At 40.3% G+C, this 14225-nt stretch overlaps 1 protein-coding gene across 1 annotated transcript in view; it reads right to left on the bottom strand.

The window, feature by feature from the left end:
• TTLL11 (tubulin tyrosine ligase like 11) overlaps positions 1 to 9572 on the bottom strand; it is a 31442-nt gene extending 21870 nt beyond the window's left edge. Inside the window, 7 exon segments of the mRNA XM_017745393.1 lie at positions 382 to 500; positions 1030 to 1125; positions 1695 to 2050; positions 2053 to 2227; positions 7057 to 7190; positions 8565 to 8661; positions 9567 to 9572. Of these exon segments, the coding sequence (XP_017600882.1) occupies positions 382 to 500; positions 1030 to 1125; positions 1695 to 2050; positions 2053 to 2227; positions 7057 to 7190; positions 8565 to 8661; positions 9567 to 9572 (983 nt within the window).
• Between the last annotated feature and the right edge of the window lie 4653 nt (positions 9573 to 14225).

The following is a 14225-nucleotide window of genomic DNA, read 5'->3' as shown; positions in this document are numbered from 1 at the left end:
GCATTCCTGTGCAAGCTGCTTCAGGCAGCTCCTCTTGTTTCTAGATCATAAATTTAACTCTGTTTATTATCACAGATTAAGGAAGCAATTTTTAAATACAATATTCATTCAGAGTAATTTGTGACTTGCAAGCAAATTAATACACAAATTTATGTTTCATGACTGTTTTGGATAAAAAAAGGAGGCCTCAAGTAGAAGCACAAATAAATAAATCTGAGTTACTGAACTGTTTGCACCAGTTCAGAATAAGATATTCCAGAGGAACTGGTATATCCTGATTTACTATCAGCTTGTGGACCTTCTCAGGAAAAAGCAGTACTTCACTTTTCTACTTAATGCAAGACACTGATGCAAAACCAAGGAAAATCAACACACACTTACTGGGTATCTTTCCTCTTCTTTTTCTGAGGGTCCACCAGCCTCAGAGTGTCTCTGATGACAGCAACTTTCACTTCTTCATCAACAGGGCTTGGGACGTTTTCAAATACTCCAGGAGAAAGCTTTCCATCACAGAGGGATACAGTTATTCACTACAGAACTAAGGGTGGTTTATTCCACATTTGATCAAACTTCATGCACTTCATCTATATTTTAAATACACGATGATGGATTACAAAAATACTGCTTCAAAGATGCACAAATACCTTTGCATTTTCAGTATGATGTTACAACAAAATGTGGCAAATTTCTCTAGTAAACTGAAATATTTAAAAAAAGATTGCTGCCGATGTTACCGTTTATATTATGTATACAAACATGAAAAAGATTATTAACAATCCCCTAAACACAATTAACGACTGCAGGAGATGATGAATAAATGCATTTATGACAAAGATGATGGAGAGCTTTCACAATTCCAATAAGTCATATTTCCTACATATAAGATTAGCAATGATTTCAAAGCAGAAAATTACAGAGAACCTTGGAGGTTTCATATTAGCAGACAGCTTTCATCTTTCAAACAAGGAAAAAAGCCCAGAAAACCCAACCTAAGCAATTTCATTCCAACATCACATTGAGAACTCTTACCTCTTGCTCATGTTCTATTCTCATGCTGGGGTTTGCATTTACTTCCAGTAACATGGGCTTCAAGTTTTTCTTTAGGAGAATGTCAAACCCTAAAATCTGTGCATAACAAGCAATATGTTACTTCAGTTCTACTCACAGTGTTCTACAGAATGCACTGTTTGTCCATATGGCAACACTAAGGAGGAAGAAACATTTGAGGGGCAGAAAAGAAATAACTGAGAAACTCCACATAGTGCTGAATAACTCCAGAAGCCACTTGTCTCCCATACCAATGGCTCCTTTCACACCATCCCCATCCCTAAATATCTGCATCTGCCAATATGGAATCTTGGCACCCGTGACGAGAGGATCTTAAAATTGCCAGGACCAAAACTGTGTTAGGAACCTGCAAAGCTTCACTTCTAACATGCAGAAGATGGAATCTGGAGTGAATACTGTTGCTAACAAACTACATCCATTGAAAATTCTCTGTATTTCCTTAGGGCTGGCAGTAACACAGGTTAGGAGACTGAGGTTTGACTTGGGTGAGGAGCTCTGAGCTCTCAGCTCCCACCAGTGAGCACCACCATAACTAGAGAAGCCTTTTGGAAAAGGCATAAAACACATTAAAGAAAATTAATCTATGCATAGAAGTAACTGCATTCCTGGCAGAAATTCCAACTTACCTGGAAACAAGTTGGCCCAGGTTTTCCTGCTGGTATGTCAGACTGATAGTAAACTTTCAGTTCTGGTGTCAGTGCAATAATTGTTCTAATCACCAATGAAATTATATCTGACCAGAGCTTTTTGACATCAGCTCCTCTGGAAGACAGTCTGCACAGAATGCTTGAAAAAGTCCTCTTGCTGCCAGTGTTTACACTGTCAGAATGGATGAAATTCCCGCTATGGATATTTAGTGAATAGTTGGTTAAGTGCATAAAAACCTGGTGCAAATTTTTGAGAGTGGGCTCTTGATAGGGCTCTGTACAAAATCTAGAAAGTCCATCTTTGGCTATATAAATCTCTAAGGGTTCTAAGGATTGAGCAGTGGTTTGCAAATGTATTCCTGGACCACAGCTGGCCGGCTCTGGATGCTCCCCATCAGCCTGATGTCACCTGGGTCTTTGATGAGGTAGATTCCATCCCCCTGGCAGCCTCCATCAGGCTTTACAATAAAAGTAGGCTTCCAGGATGGATCATTGTCTTTCATCATACGAACCTAGAAGGAAAAGCATTACAGTGAAAGGCATTAACTGGGGAGGGGAAGAAGGGTTGATACTGTGAAAGCCAGCAAACAAAAATAAATAAAAATAGCATGATCACATCACCAGAGTAGTAAACACCATGCAAAAAAGGCAGAAGATAAACAGTGCTGACACACTAAGCACAAGGAGAAACAAAAAAGCACAAGTAGGGAATTACTAGTACAGACAAAAGGTCATTTTATTTAACAAGCCGTTGTATAAATCATTTCAGGAACTTCTTTTTAATGTTCTGTTCCAATTTACAGAAGGAAATGTGGTATATCTCATGAGATCCATTCTAGTAGTCACTAATGTACATGAAACTGCAAAGTTAAACTTTCGTGCTGCATTTTGAACAACTACTGACAAAGACAATCATTAACTTAAGGAAAGGTGCCTTATTTATTGAGGTATGAATGCAAATACTACCAGAAGAAGGAAAACTGAAGTAAAAATTGGCCACTAACAATACCTTTTTCCACCACTGAAAATTTTTCACCATCAGATCCCCAGTGTTAATAAACCTGGGGAATGCTGAACCATGTACAGGTATAACTAACTATGTCACTGATACATCTGCTGAATATCAGAGCTTTCATGTTACATGCATATTCCCCACTGCCTAAATAAATTCTAGTTTATTTATTACTTGTACAGCAAAAGTCAGAACTGCAGAGATGGGGATGCCTCAATCAGAAATGAAATTGAGAAAGAAAGGGGAGCCCTAACAAAGAAAGCAGCTAAAGAAATGCAGGATGCAGGCTAGCAGGTTTATCAGGTACTCATGGGATTCAGGACAATAAAGCACTCAAAACCTCTTCCTTCCAAACCAGAGGGATGTCTCAGCACTGACCGCTCCTTTCTTGCATTCCCACATTTTAGGGCACCAGCCCTGCAGCTGCTCTCCCTCTCCCTTCAGCCAGGCACGTGCTGAGCCGAGTCGGAGATCTGGTTTTACCCTGCGGCTCACCAGCAACAACTGCAGATTGACTTTTAGAAGCCTGAGGAACACAAGCTAACAAAGAAAGAACAAATCAGTTGCCACCATCAGCACTGGCACTGCAGAATGAAAGAGGAAAAAATCAGCCCACAGGAAAAGACTGAGCATGGTCAGATCATTGTGATTTTAAAGCAGCAACCTCTGCTGTGACATCAGGCTGCTGACCCCCAGGAGAGGCCCAGCTGTGTTAGCAGTGAGATTCCCAAGGCCTCAAGGGCTTCTGGCTCCACTCTACCCAGTTATTTATTTCATTGAGAGTCACCCTGCTAAAAGCCTTCCTACCAGCTGCAGCAGAAATTCAAGATCCATTATCCAGACTAGGATTTTTCTCACGGACAGGTGTCACACTGACTCAGTGAAAGATCCTTCTTCAAAATAGGTCACTTTGAGGGATAAAACGCCTCAGTGGAGGTCAGGCTTACATAAATGGCATGTGGATAAATAGGTCCAAGTAGATCAGCAGGCCTAGATGGGCAAAGAAGGAAAGCAGGATTTATGTCCTAGTCTTTTTACCACTATAGAATAATCTTCCCCTGATGTGACATTACCCTGCAGAGCAGAGGAGTTCTCTGGTTCACCGTTGTTAAAGTCAGCACCACAGAGAGACACCTGGTTAATCTTAACCCTCCATGACCAAACACACCCTGCTGTGACTCCTGTTGAACATACAAAGTGCCAATAATGCCCTCCTGGGGCAGAAAGTAGTAAAGAACCGCTGTGACACCAGGTGGAAGAATCTGCCTCCCAGTCCCATGTCTGCTGTTCACCCCTCAGGCTACGTCTGCTCTGCTCCAGCAGCACCTTTCCAAAAGAGATGATGCTTTTCAGGGACTATTGCTGAAGATGCAAAAGAACCTGCCTTTAAAAATTGTAACAATCACTGGCCTCTGAGATCTCCTCTTAAAATGAAAAGCAAATAATTTTTTTCACCATTTTCTATTCCTTTTTTTTTAACGGATTAAAAGGCCTGGATATTATTCAGGCTTTTTAGTCCATCAAAACCTACACATGGCAGATGAAGATAGGCTGGTGGGGAAAGGGGGAATAGTAATCCAGAGTCAGTCTGTTTTTTAGCAGATTTACTGTCTTGAAGAAAACAGACGGTTTCTTGATCTTCAAGGAAATTCCCAAGAGTCGCCTTCCAATTCTCCACAATCCCCTCAACTATATTCTTTCAAATTCTCATTATGAGGAGGCTTGTCCAGACTTAGAAAATTCAGTCATGTAGGAAAATGACTTTATATGAAATGAGATATTTCTGTGTCCTTTGCTTGACAGAAAGAAATTATCTTTAAAAAGCATGTTGACCATGCACAGTTAACAGCAAGATGAGAGCTTGATGAAAATCTGCAGGTTTGGCTTTCATGAGGAAACACAGGCTGAATGAATATGGTGTTCTGGAAAAAATGCAAATAATGGGCTATAAGATCTGACAGCACAAAGACTAGAATATTCATGCCTATGCCTAAGAGGTCTCCAAAAGCTGAAAACCTGATTAAACCACCAAAAATATGCTGTGCTGGAAATTAGACCATCCAAATTAGATTCTTATTAAAAATTAATCATACTGGCCTATTCATCATCCTCACAGACAACACAAAGAAGGAAGTATGAGAACAATCAAGGTCCTGGTTTGAATCCCAAGCTAGTTATTCTTCAGAAATTGGAACTTCATGTTGGAAATGTCCTCAGCACACACATTGCAACATATTCTTCCCTGCTAGTGAAGAAGTGATGACTGCAGCACCTGAGAGATTTGCTTATCTGTAATTCATCTTCTGGTACAGTGACATGTTAGTACAAAATGTTTTAGAAAGTAAAAAATTGGTGAATACTGGAAATAGCTAAATATATATTTACTTAGTAAAATGAACTTTTAAGCCCTTGATGAAAACACCCATCACCATCTCATTTCAATATAAATGAAATTAAGGGAACTACCTTTTTGTTGATATTTCCAGTATGAAGCTCATCCAACACAACTCCAGTGCAGTTTTTTCAATTACTGGCTTTCAAAGCACAGAAGATTAATATTAGATTACCTGTAGTGTTTTCTACCTGAATCTAGGTATAGGGGAAAGCTGACAGCATTTGATTTCATTACTGATACATATGTATGAAAACGTTTACTATCATGACTACAGAAATGAGGCACAATAAGGATATTTGAGAAATTGTTTTGAAATGTTGTAGTGCAAATGGGGGAAGCAGCAAGATTTAAATTCTCAAGGAGTTTCTTCTTTCAATAATCATTTCTATTACAGGCAAAATCTCACAGGTGCTCATTTCCCATCCAGATCTTTGCAACAAAATCCTACACTATGAACAGCACCAAACCATCTTCTCGTGTCTAACCTACACCTGCACTGACACAGTTTGTGACTTTTGATAACTAACATATTCCAGCCTGTCCCAGTTCCTCCAGGGACATGTCTGACGTGCAGGCACCACTGAAGCTGATCCCCACTTGTCTGTTGTGAACAAGCTGAAATGCAGACTCGGAGAGCTGACGGTTTTGGCAGCACTAGGGTTGCAAAGCAAACAAAACCACATATGAACAAATAAACAACAGAAAAGACTGGAGAACTCCTGCTGAGAACTCACCAAACTGCAAGTGAAAAGTGCTCTGAACCTTTTATGGTTCACAGGGGATTTGGAATGTTTTGGGTTGTATTTTTTCTTGTTCTGGAGGGGTTACACTCCGAACTTGTGTTAAGTAGAACATAAACTCTTACAACATAAAATATAATGTTTGATAACAAGAACTATGCTTTTCTCCAACACAGATGGAAGAACATATGCAAAGGAAACTCCTAGGAGTGTGTTACTGGACATCTGTTCCTCTTGGAACACAAACGGCAGCGTTTGAATGCAGGGAGTGGAAGCAGAGCAGCGTTAACTCGCAGTGCCACCTGGTGCCGGCGCACGGGGCTGGCTGAGCGGGCCGCCGGCAGCTCAGCCTGGCCCAGCGCTGCCTTGTGCTCCCAAAAGGCTCATCCCCACCACCCACTGCACCCTCCTCACAGTCTGCCTCCAGCCCATGTGCACTGATCTACCTGTCCTTGCTAAACTGCTTGGATGATTTACACTCCTTTTACAGACTGGTCTTGCAGCAGTGCCATGGCAGTGACCCAGCCCACTTGAAGAGTATCTATTAAAATATGTTAATGAATTCAGCTGGATTATAGATATGGTAATTATCTAAAAAGTTGCACCCAGTACAGAACTCTGTTAAAGCCCAGACCTTTCTGCTCTCACTTTTCCAAGCAGAGCATACTGTAGGATGCAGGAACATGCTAGACGAGTCAGACAGGGTTAAACAAACATATATTATATTTTAAAATATTTGTAATAACAAAACCAAACACCAACACACAGCATCACCCTTTTTCAAAAAAGCAGAAAAAGAATGGCATTTTATTACATTCTGAGTATTAAACAAAACAACAGTTTGACATGAGATGATGTGAGTGTATTTAACAATGCACAGAACAAAATGCTCTTCGGGCCAAGTGGACTGAAAAGATTTCAGTGACAATGAACCTGGTGAAGCACCACACTCGCCACACTGTACTGGAACCTTCTCAGGCCAGCAGAACATGCAGGGAAAGGGCTTATGGTTCTATCAGGTTCAATTTTCAGCCACCTCTCCTGGCACAGCAGAGAAGCGGAGTTGTTTTGAAGCTTATTCCAGAATGTAACAAACAAAGCTAACATCCAGACATCCAGACCATGACTGATCCCAGGCAAACTGGAAAAGATGTCATGGATCACTGTAGTATTCTGAGAGTGAAAACTGTGTACCTCTTCCACAAAGAGGGAAAGTTCTTCTGGCAGAATCCAGGATTGAGGGTAGAAATCGTATTCCACAGGAAACAGACTTTGCATTGTTCTCATGGCCCGACTCAGGGTAATCTTCCGTACGGTCTCCGTCATGCCTGGGAAGAGAACAAAGTGACAGAAACCCCACTCTGAAGTCTCATCCTAACAGTAAACGTATCATTTCAGAGTATCATTACTGACCCGGCTGGGAAGGCACTCTGGTCATTGCTGTCAATAAAGCTGAACATCTTTTGAGATTTAAAATCTGACACAATAATTGTGGTATTCCCCAGCCTATTTCCTATTGTATGTGTTTCTGTATAATACTAGAAAAAAAATAATTCTCAAAAATACAGCTCAGAATAAGAGACAGAAAGCTTTAGTCAAATATTAACTAGTGCCTTTGCCATAATCCAAAATTATTTTTCTAACCTATCATTCCAGGAATAGGTACAAATGTAACTCAAATGTAATCAACCACTTTGTGTTTACTTTGCAGTTATTTAAGTATCTGCATCACAAAGAACAGGTTATTTTGTGAACAGCCAAACAAACATTTGCTGAAGTCTTATGTCCATTTGGAACATGACTAAAAAGCTATTTTTATGGAAAAGTTTCTAGTAAAACCCTGCATCAAATTAGCACGACATTCCTGGAAATCAGGTCTAGCTCTGAAGGGCTCTGGTTTGCTTCCTGTGCAGCCACTTGTTCACCAGGTAGAAGCCAAAATACAGACAGGTAATATTCATCTAACACTGATTCAAACCACCAGAAAACAATACCATCCTACACCTAAGTGGGAACTTCCCTCAGGCAGGAGAAAGCCAGGGTAAATAAAGGCTGGAGTTCGATATCTGAGGTTCTTATGCTCACAGCACACTAACAGCAGCCATAAATCTGAAGTAAAGGGCTTATATAAGTCAATACCTAAGCTCTTAGCTCTTATTTAGAGAGATCTCAACAGGGATTAAATGAGAAAAAAGGAGCTTAAAAAAGTAGAAGAGTCATCATAAGATGAGGACTGACATGAACTCTTCAATATTAAAAAATCCATTTAAGGAATTCTGCTTCAATCTTCTCCCTGAGATAAGTCAGAGTACGAAACAAAACAGATTCTTTCCACTTTGAATCAAAACCAAATCCAAAGATACAGCACTGTTATCAGTGCCAGATAACAGACAGTAATTGCATCCTTCACTTAAATTACAGCCTACCACTCCTCTTTTTCCTAACTTCACGTGTATGAAGTATTCTTCTCATCAAAACCACTTTCTCTCCAAAACAAATTTCAGTTCAGAAATTGTTCAAGACACCCACTCTGATATCCTTACCCCCTCAGCAGAAATCACCCACTAAACCCAGTAATATGCCAAAAATACTATCAGCTGATTAGGCAGATAATTCACATTAAAAACCAGTGAAACACAGAACTAGGTCAAATAAAGCATTCTTAAAGCATTTTGTTTAAACTAGAAAGAGAAGTGAAGTACCTGGAAACTTGTTGACTTGCCCTGAGAAAATGTTATTATCATGAAATGATACCCCGTGCCAATAGATGTCACACGGCAAGCGGCGGCCTAATGGAAACTGCAAAAGAGAGGCAACAAGTTTTGAGCAGTCTGGGAATACCTGTTCATTCCTGTCTTTTTTAAACACTCATCTTAAGCATAAACCATTCAAAAACAGTCTTCTGACTGTCAAAAGAAAACAAGCTCTGTATTTTGGTTGCAAAACTGAGAATATTTGGATCAGCCCAAGACTTTAAAGCGAACAAACCAAGAGAGGTTTTTAGAAACCAAGCCCAAATGACTCAGGTGTGGGCTGTACTGAGAAGCCCTGAGCTTCTGATCAGCCACAGACAAGTTATAAATGCAAAGTGGACACTCAAAGCAAGATATTTAAGTGCAATGACTGTATTATTCATTTATATATATCCAGTTATAAGTATTAATTTCTACAGTATTAATTCCTTTCTGGTACTAATAGCCTGTAATTTAAATAAAAGCCTGCAATTCAATTAATCATTTGTTGAGCATATGTATTCCCACTATTAAGAACTAAGGCAATTATTTCAACAATATTAAGTATTCCAGGTTCTTTTCCCATTCACACAAGATTTCACCGTAAATTGGAAAACTGTAGTTTGTTTTCTATTATCAAAAAGATCACCCTTTTTTTAAGCACTCTGAAGAGCTCAGAAGCAGCACTGGCAATTACTGAGAGCAAGTTTCTAATAGTAGTAAAGTGGTTTATAAAAAACCTAATTAGTTTTGTGTAAAGAAGGTGCTCTTCTTTTTCTCACTTATTCTCTTCGACAGGGCCCCATTTATCAAGCCAAAAAAACCATTTCATCTGCAGCTCCATGAAGATGCCATTTAACTACCATGTGGAATACATTCACAGGAAGAGCTTCTATTACTAGGCTACACCTTTTTCAAATAAATCTGCTATATTTAGCATGTTAGGACACATTTGCATTAAATACCTATCACCCTCATCACCCAGTACCATTTATGTATTGAAAGAACCCCAGTATATAGAAGAAATATTCTTATATTATAAGAATATTTCTTATTCTTTACTTGAAATGTAATTTTTCTTGTTTTAAAACATTTCTTTAAGCAGTGGATTATTTTTCTTTGAGTATGACAGAAAAAAGAATTGCATAAACCTTTTGAGTGCATTACTTTATTTGCTACTTTAATTAAAATTTCAGTTTCCTCAGTAAATAGCCTTGAAAAATTAATTTAAAATGCTAATTGAGCAATGCATCCTTTCTGTTTCCTTACTTGCAGGGATGAGAAACCCAATTTAACAAGAGTCAGTGGATTCTGCACTTATTTCATTATTATTCAGCCTGCAAAATCTGTTTTTGTACAAGTGAAAATTAATTCTGTTGGGCTCTGAAAGACAATCAGTGGCCTTAACCTCTCTCCACAGGTATATCCAGAATACAGATGCAGCATTCAGTCTCAGAGTGCCCTTCCCACTAAAACCTGAGCAATTTATTTATTTATTAAATGAAATTGAAATGAAAGGAACAAAATTTGCATTTATATAACACCTTTCATCTACAGGGGATATCAAAGCTCCCTACAAACACTGCACCGAAATAATTTCACAGCAGATGAGGAGTGAGCAGCTCTGGACAGGAAGATGGAAGCACTGCACCCCCTTGTTGGAAATTTGGGATAGCACAGCAAGGGCCCTGCTCCTGAGAAATCAAGATTATCTGGACTTATCCAACAATGGGATCAAACTCAGCTCCTGAATGAGCTGGGGAGGATTCTGTAACCTCTGCAGTACACTTTATGTAAGAGTGGTGTTTGGAGAGGAGCCAACAAGTTTGATTATCTGGCGCCTCTGGCAGTGCCAGGCAGATATAAATTAATCTTACTGTGGTGGGAGAGGCCTTTGCACCACATTCCCAGCTCCTGGTGCGGGGCAGCGGCCAAAAAGAAAGATGGACATAAAACCTTGTACCTTCAGCTGCCTTGGGTCAGGTGGAATAGCCTCAGATCTGCACTACCCAGTGCCAAGGTGGTACCAGCCACAGTGGGATGGAGGTTGTAAATGTGGCTGGAGCCATCCTTTTTTAAAATCTTGTAAATCTTTTTTATTCAGATTTGGGCAACATTTGTCAGAAAAAAATAAACAAGGAACCATAAAGAGAATAGAGTTGTTTCTACAACTTTGACACGATTAATAATCCATCATAGTCAAATCTGTCTGACAGGTCATTTCTACCTTTGGATAAGAAGTCAATAATTTAAACTGTCTCGCAGGTCACATCAGTCTGTTCCATCATGTTTAATGACAAGTTAAATGACTCGTCAGCTTTTCCAGCATAAAACCTGAAACTCTCCCTACACCTCTGTGCAGCTCCGGAACAGCGAGACAAATGAAATGCTCAACACTGGGATATTTGATGCCTGGGACATCTGCTTCTTCCATTTTCCTGGTAATTGAAAGCTTGCTGAAGAAATAATTCATTAAGTGATGAATAAACTCGGGATGCAAGCTCAATTTGTGCCCATTATTTCATTTGGCATATCATGTTCATTTAAAGAATCTGATACACTGGATCACATTGTCCAGGGTAGCGGCAGAATTGGCACACGTGTGGAAATTCTGCAGTGCTTCTTAAAAGGTCCACCCACACAGGCCTGTCACACTTGATCATTTAATTTACTCAAAATTCCCAAAGCTGAAAAAAAAAAAGTTGGATTTCTTTTCCTGTCTTTTGCTTCTGTAACAGAATCTCAATGGTCAATTTGCTGTCTTGGACTCCTTCACCTCTTCCCCACATATCAGTGCCACAGAATAAACTGCTCACCAGTATTGCCAATGTTCAGAGTATTCTTCCTTTTTTTGTATGTCTTATAATGGCATTTACCATATGTCAGTTCACTAATGAACTACTACCCTGTGGCCAATGCTGTAATCACATGGTACATTATGTCTTACTTCTACAAATGATCATGGAGCACATTGCAGGGACAGACTGTGACTGGAACCAAGCTCTTCCAGCAAGGCAGGGAAATTAGACGACAGAGATTTCAGGAGGTACAAGTTAAAACAAAATAAAATAATAAAAAACGGATATATGACACTGTTAGAATGCTATACATTAGACAGAAAGAGTTATGGATGAAAAGGAGCCTACTTGAAAGAGCACATTATACTGTCTCCTCCCAACAAAATATTCCAGCCAACACATCCAGCAGCAAACAGCAGAAACGAAACAAAAGCAAGAACAGGAAAATGTAAGAGAAGTAAAGAGGGAAAAGGATCAAATCTACTACAGTGTGCAATCTCTTGAGAAGTATTATACAGGGGGTAACAGTAGAATAGCAGTCCCTGAAACATCAGTACTTAAAATGCATGCATTTCACTACTACTGCCAGGCCTTTTTTTGTATTATTTTCATGGATCCTACAAGCAACATCCGTGTTCCCTCTGCTGGTCCTGCTGTAACAGTGCAACCAGCTCCAAGGCTCTGGCCATCCCTGACAGGGGTCTGAACAAATATTTCACTGTTGTTTCTCTAAACGTCTGAAAGGGAGAGCTTTCAGGATTACATGTAGCTCGAATAAAGAGTTGTCCTTGGATTTCTCTTCTCAATTGTATTTTTCTCTTCAAATCCTGACCAGATATTATTAGCCTATTTATAAGCTGAAGATATACAGCAATACTTGACAGTGACTTGTTTCCAGGGAATGAGTTATCAGCCACGGAGATGGTGCAGTCAAGCATCACAAAATTCCGTATTAGGTCTCTTCTTTATTAAGAGACAAAGTGGCCAAAGGAGGAAGCAACAAACTAAATGAAGAATATTGACTGAAGAAAGAGATGGAGGAGAGAGGATATTGAGGGAGACAGGGAACAAAGAGAGATGAAGTAAAAGCAGCAGCAATTGCTGTTGGGGGATGCAAAGCAGGAAGGAAAAAGCTGATTAATGCAGTGCAGAGATTCATGAGAGGAACAAGAGCTTGTGAAACAAGTCAATTAGCAGGAAAGACTATCAAGTGCAAGACAAATGCAAAACAGTCAAGTCTCAGGAAACTATAAAGACAAAATTAACCACTAAGTGTGGCTCACTCCCAGCACAATCTGCGAGGCTAACTGATATCAGTGATCCAGAAACCCTCTCTGGAATGGCTCCCGACCCTCTGAACATAAAATTTAACCATAAAACCAAAGAAATTAAGTGTGAAGTGCCCCTGCTCTGCATGTCATTGCATAAAACATGGAGCAAGGCTGCTGACAAACAGGCCACAGGTGCACTGAGGGTTAAGAGAGGTAAATGTAGCAGGTTTGAATTTCAAGTCTGGTATGTTGTTACTATTTTGCTGTACAAGCAGGAGTTGAGAACTGGGGCGCTGGCGCAAAGAGGTTTTGAAATTCTGCCACTGGATTTAAGTAACAAAAATCTTGAAATAAAATTTTATGAAGTCAGAGAAGGAGAAAGCAGTACTCCTCCTGACACAAAGCACACATGTCTTTGTGGGATTAGGTATTCAGAACATTATGAACAAACACAGGTAACATTTATTGCCATTCAGTCTTCCAGAAAATAAATTTGTAGCATTTAACTCTGAGGTTAGAAACTGCACAGAACACACTGTCTACCCCAAGTCTGTACAGATTTTGTTTTAAAAGCATCAGGTGCACAAAAATATCATTATTTTGTAAGTGGCAATCCCAAAGGCAGCTTTGTAAAGTGGAGTAGCTGCTGGTCAGAGATCACACAGCTCCATCTTAGTTCTGCACGTGAGAAACAGTTCATCCTCAGGTTTAATTCTCCTTTGCCCTCCACCTTCGCTCTTCCAGACAGATTACAATTACCCTTTTTCTTACACAAGTTCCTCACAAAGCTCCTGAAGCCATGTAAACTTCTATAAAGCTATTTATAAAGCTGTTAGGGAAAGAAAATCTTTACAGTTTGGAGAACAATTTACTATCTATAGTAAGATGTATCTGAGAAATCTCTCCAGGATTTAAATAAGGAGTTGCAAAGCATCAGTTCTGTGCCAGCTCCCCTATTGTCCTGATTCCAGTTCAGCACATACTGGCACTCACTGAAATCCGCACAAAGCAATGAGAAAACACATGACTCGAGCAGCAGGAGAAAAAAATAGCTATAGCTGCTCTACATAAAGTAAATTAGCAGTCTAAAGCCTGTTACGGGTGCATTATCAGCTGGCTTAATACCACTGCGTTCATACACCGTGCTCTCTGACACGCCTTGCAAACAAGGGCAGCCACAGCATCAGGCAGCGGCTCTGCCGGGCCAGACCCACGTACCCAAGCCCTGAGGGAAGGGTGGGAGAGAAGAAATGCAAATCTACACAACACGTCAAACGTTTCCCCATGGGAGCAGGTTTCTTTCTTGTCCTTTCCGTGATCAGTTTAAGCTCGGAAGCGCAATACCCGATTACCCCTGTTCTGGCTTGCATAACTAGACGTGGCACTCGTAATCACGAATCAAATCAGCTCCGGACCCGACATCTGGTTAGAAGTAGCCCCAGGGTCGGGGTGGCACAGCCGGGAGACTCCCGGCAGCAGCGGCCCTCAGAGAGGCACGGGAGGAGGAGGAGGAGTAGAATGGCGAAAGGCTTTGCGGGGCAGACCCACGGCACGGGAGGGGA

The sequence above is a fragment of the Corvus brachyrhynchos genome, unplaced genomic scaffold (assembly GCF_000691975.1).
Source record: "Corvus brachyrhynchos isolate BGI_N302 unplaced genomic scaffold, ASM69197v1 scaffold59, whole genome shotgun sequence".
In the NCBI taxonomy this organism is placed as follows: Eukaryota; Metazoa; Chordata; class Aves; order Passeriformes; family Corvidae; genus Corvus; species Corvus brachyrhynchos.
This window is presented reverse-complemented; position numbering and strand designations above follow the sequence as displayed.